The following is a 5,208-nucleotide window of genomic DNA, read 5'->3' on the forward strand; positions in this document are numbered from 1 at the left end:
TGTTACACTCTGAAACCTTTTATTCGCCCTAAAACGTGATCTCAGCGACATGACAAAAGACGAATTCCACACACTTTATCTTAGCTACATGAAACTGTGATCCTCGACATTATCCTCGACGCCTATCAACTTACGAAACACAACATCTATATCGACACCTTATCATATTATCTCCCCCTTAGTTCAAAAGAAGACGTCTAAAGCCTGTGGATCCCTTAAGTTAGCGATAAGTGGTCATCTAGTGGTTCCGCTAATTTCCTCTAAAATACTGACAACTCATTTATTTAGCTTACTTCAAGAAAGTCTTACTTAGTAGGAAAATTGGATTACTTAAATGAATGGGTTTCTAATGTACATAATCGGCATAACCTGGCGTTGTCAGTCTTAGGGAAAACTCTTTTCTCGATAATTCTTAAAGGCTCTTCTTCCGTAGCTTTCTCTCTTTTAGAGGGTTTTCTTCTTTCACCCATGTCTATACCTCGAATTTAACTTAAACCCTTTGGGTTCTAATGCGCCTTTGGTGTATTTAGACGGTTGCCCACTCACTAGTATTAACGGACTAAGCAACTCAAATCATACTTCTACTAACTCTCGCTCGAAAATTTCTAATTCACCGTATCTACTCAAACTTACTTACTAAGCTTCGTTACCTCTTGCTAGTATCATATTCTCTAATTCTTCTCTCGAGTACTAATGTGAAACATAAGGTTATTTCTAACTTCTCCTCCTCATCCGACTTTTTAGTATTACGGTGTGGTTGGCCCTTAGGCTATTTCACGCTTAAAACTACCATGGACAACTTATGCCTCGCGGCAGCTTAACTTCCTAACATGTTACCTAGTAGGGTCATAAATCTAACTATCAACCGCACAATAACCACATAAGACATAATAGATGTAGGGCATAATATCTCATATGTGACAATGAGGGAAAATTATTGGCATACCTATGACACATGTGACGGCACATCGAAGTCCTGGCGATCTACCATATCATGATAACGTGCTTGATCCCCACTTAATCCTAATACTTCATCCCTATCAGTGCCTTGGTCTGCTAGTGCCCGAGTACTACGGGCTGCGAACGGTGTTGTTGAATTGGCTATGCTTGGTCTGGGGGAACGAATTGCACCACCACCCTTAGTGTTACTATTGTACTTGACTGAAGGGCATTCTCTTTGCATATGGCCTTGGAGACCACAATTATAACACACATCCGAACCTATCCTACACTCTCCTGCATGTATTTTTCCACACGTACTGCAAATGGGGTGCGAAAAACCTTTGTTATCCTGTTTCACTTGTGGGCAATCTTTCAGATAGTGACCCTGCCGGCCACACCCAAAACATCTATGGGTGCCATAGCGGCACACCCCTTGATGTCTCTTATTACACTTGCAACAAATAGGATTATGAAAACCCCTCTTTCTCATACTGGTCCGAGCTGGGACATTAGTGGTACTTGAAGCAGGTTCTGATGACCTACAGTTGCAGAATTGAAGAATTAGAACTCTCGGAGTCTGAGAGTTCGTCCCTGGGGTCGCATCAATGGTAGCCCTCCGGCCCGAAGTTGCCTTTCTCTTAGTAGGCATTTTCTGAAAGAATGCAATGCGCACGAGTCAGAATAACTCCCGATAACTTTATCTGAAAGCAACACGTCGATAATGATTAGTTTCACATCTTCCTCATCCACTGAGACGAGGCGTATTTGGTAGAATGGGGAACAACACACGAGTTCGAGTGATTTCCGAGAACACGGCTATTGCACGATCTAGAGTTGAAAGAAGTGAGACAAATCTTAAATGTCTTGGTGGTCAATCGTTTATATGTGTGGCGCGCACACACATATAAAAGTGATCCCACTGGACACCGTTTCATAGACTCCCTAAGACACTTGAACCTAGGCTCTGATACCAAGCTTTGTCACGCCCCGAACCATGGCCTGGGTGAAACACGGCACTCGGTGCCATACTGCATGTGACCGAGCGAACCACATGGCTTGCTGAATCATCATGAGGCATACATGAGCGGAAATATAGCATGAACGTGATGAGCTTTTATAAAACATGAGATGTCATAATAATTTAATGAAACACTTGTTTAAATCATAAATGCGGAAATAACGAGTCGAGCCAAAGATGGCTAAACACCTTGCATGTCTAACATAACTAAACCGACTAGTCTATGAAACCTCTAATCATGAATCTTGACCGGAAAACGTACTTGCCGGGACAAGGCTCTCCAAAGATACCTTTAAATGCATGACTAGTAAAATAAAGATAACCGACTAAACCCCGAACAAGATGGGGCTCACCAACGTGAGCCGATACGAGCAAACCTATCGGCGGATGCGGCGTCCCGTAAATACGTACCGCATCGTGAAATGCAGCCCCCGGCAATAAAGGGGACGCGCACATTGAATGTACTTGGTATGTAAAGCAACCGAATGAAATAACATGGGACATAAAGTAATAAAGATAAGAATCGAACGTGAAACCGAAACCTCGGTTATGAGCATGAACATGAATACATATATAATATCAAGCATGAGTAAAAATATCATAAGTAGGAGAGCAATAACTTATAACCGATACATGGTCTCGGTGCTTGCGTCCCGCCAGCAGAACACTCGTCCTTGCTGTGGAACATGAGATTTAATAAAATATGAAAGGATCCGGTCATTATGAGATATCGTCGGGACATGGGTGGAACGATCCTCATCCTACGGTGGCTACGTAGTTTCGTGCTATCCAAGACTTCCTGTAATTAAAACAACTCCCAAAAACTTGAACATGTAAAATAAGTGGCACTTTGTCATTCACTTTTCATGAATATAACTTGCTTGTATATGGATATCATGAATCATAGCTTACTTGCATTTAACTTGTAAAACATGTATAGTATTTTCTTGAAAATAGCATAATATATCATAAACTAGCATGCATGAACCCATGGAATGAGATATATGGGTTTTCATGGATTACGGACGGATTCTCAATAACCATAAAGAAATATTAAGAACTCAATGGTGGAATTATAACAATTCATACATAGTATAATCATGGACTTGGACCTAGGGTTATCATGAGCATGGTATAGAAACCCTAGTTTTAGTAGAGAATCATAATTTATGGATTATGAGGCGTGGGGAAGAAACAATGATGTTCCCACACGTAGATAGTAACTCTACATACCTTAGTCTCTCCAAGACTTGAATTAAAGACTTGAGCTTTGAAGAGGATTTCCAAAATCTTGAATTCTTGAACCTTGAGATGGGTTTTCTTGAAAACCCTAGGTTAGGGATGATGATTTCTTGTTTAGATTACAAGGATATATATTAGAATTGACTTGGAATGATTAGAGTAGGCTTACCTTGGTGTTCTTGATGATGGGAGAGAATATAAGGTCGTTCTAGGGCTTGGGGGTGTCAAGAATGAAGTGAAAAAGCCTTAAAACGAAGTTTTATAATTCTTATCGGACCCATTTTACGCCCTATTTTACGTCCATAAAAATTCTACGGACGTATGTATTACCGTACATCCATTCTAGTGAATTGGGCTTTTCGGGGGCCAATTTTACGGTCTGAATATACGGCCCGTATAATTTTTACGGCCCGTATATTATACCGTATATCTGCAGAATACTATTTTAGTAAAACGGGCATAACTTTTTGTACAGATGTCCGTTTGACCTCCATAATATACCGTTGGAAAGGTATTTCAAAGATCTACAACTTTCAAAAAGGAAATCTTCCCAAATTCCTTACAGATTTTTCCGTATACTCATTTTAATTGAGACGTGGTGCAAACTCACTTAAAAACACGCTCCGTAGGGTAGCTTCCGACTTTCCTTTGCTAAAGGACTCTTCTCATGTCTTTATTGGGTTTCAAACTCCATTTATACACTACTCAAATTGGGTTCATGATACCCTTATCTTATGAGTCAAATCTTAGCCCGAATGCACGAGGTGTTATATTATGGTCTTTATGTTTTTCACATGAATGGATTTCAAAGATTGCATAAAAGTTGGTTTTCAAAGAGAGTTTGTTTCCTAAACGATCCCGAAACTACGAACTTCCGTAACTTTCACATAAAGGCTCGGATCGCTTCGATTTGTTCAAAGTTCTAAGGTGAATAGTGTTTGTAACTTCCGAAAAGGCACTGGCTGGTTTGGCGTAATACTATGATCCCTATGGTTTAAATATGACTATGAACCCAACGCTTTGTTAATACGTTTATGTGTGTTATGTTTCCGAAAGATATTTGATAAGACTAATGTCCGACTTTCAAATGACATTTCGTTTGGATTACTTCATTGAGTCTTGGAAATTCTTTATTTGCACTTGGTTTCTCACTACTCGTTCGTGCGGCCGTAGCCACTCTTTCACCGCATCCCGGGCCGGGGCATGTATTCGTGCACATTTCTCTCGCATTATTCACCGCGTCCCTCCGGCGAGGAGGGCCGGGGCACGTATATTTACCGCGTCCCTTGCTAGCGGGGCCGGGACACGTTTTATGATATGATGATATGGGGAGGTGGCCAGGGATGGCATATGATGATTCCCTTTTACCGCGTCCCTCCATGGGGGGCCGGGGCACGTTACATGTACATGCATATGATATGATTTTACTACCGCGTCCCTCACTAGAGGGCCGGGGTACGTTATGTGTATATGTTTATGTATACGATGATTTCATTTACCGCGTCCCTCACGAGGGCCGGGGCACGTTATATGCGTACATGATGATTTTACGGAAATGACACGCATGATATATTTTTTAAAGACAAGTTTTTATGGTTTTTCTGTACTCTTTATCTCGGTATAATCCCGCTTATTATTATATTTCATGCTTTGCATACTCAGTACCTATTCCGTACTGACCCCCTTTCTTCGGGGGCTGCGTCTCATGCCGCGTGTGTACACAGTGGTAGCCGAAGATATTAGTAGGAGATGTTCCGCCGGATTGGCGAGCTCCAGCTTGCTCCGGAGTCTTTGCCGAGTCAAAGTATTATGATATGGATTCATGTTCCGTGTTAGAGGCTTTGCGGGCAGGTTTCGCGGGTATTAGATGTCGGTTATGTAAATGGCTATGTAAGTCGGTATATTATTATGCGTTGTTTTATAAGTTTCATATGTTGCAAGATTTTATTTGATTTGAGAAAAACAAAAGTATATTGTTCTTCGATGAATTTTCGTTATACATTTGT

General features: G+C 41.1%; 1 protein-coding gene across 1 annotated transcript; it reads right to left on the reverse strand.

The window, feature by feature from the left end:
* Nucleotides 1–946: 946 nt before the first annotated feature.
* On the reverse strand, nt 947–1,591 carry LOC132042349 (zinc finger protein GIS2-like). Its single transcript, XM_059432912.1, has one exon. It carries the CDS (start codon nt 1,589–1,591, stop codon nt 947–949), a length of 645 nt encoding a protein of 214 aa, XP_059288895.1.
* Between the last annotated feature and the right edge of the window lie 3,617 nt (nt 1,592–5,208).

The sequence above is a fragment of the Lycium ferocissimum genome, unplaced genomic scaffold (genome assembly GCF_029784015.1).
Source record: "Lycium ferocissimum isolate CSIRO_LF1 unplaced genomic scaffold, AGI_CSIRO_Lferr_CH_V1 ctg14655, whole genome shotgun sequence".
In the NCBI taxonomy this organism is placed as follows: domain Eukaryota; kingdom Viridiplantae; phylum Streptophyta; class Magnoliopsida; order Solanales; family Solanaceae; genus Lycium; species Lycium ferocissimum.

What these genes read in the sequence shown, in the direction of transcription:
- LOC132042349 (XM_059432912.1), bottom strand. Translation starts at nt 1,591, where the DNA reads ATGCCTACTAAGAGAAAGGCAACTTCGGGCCGGAGGGCTACCATTGAT.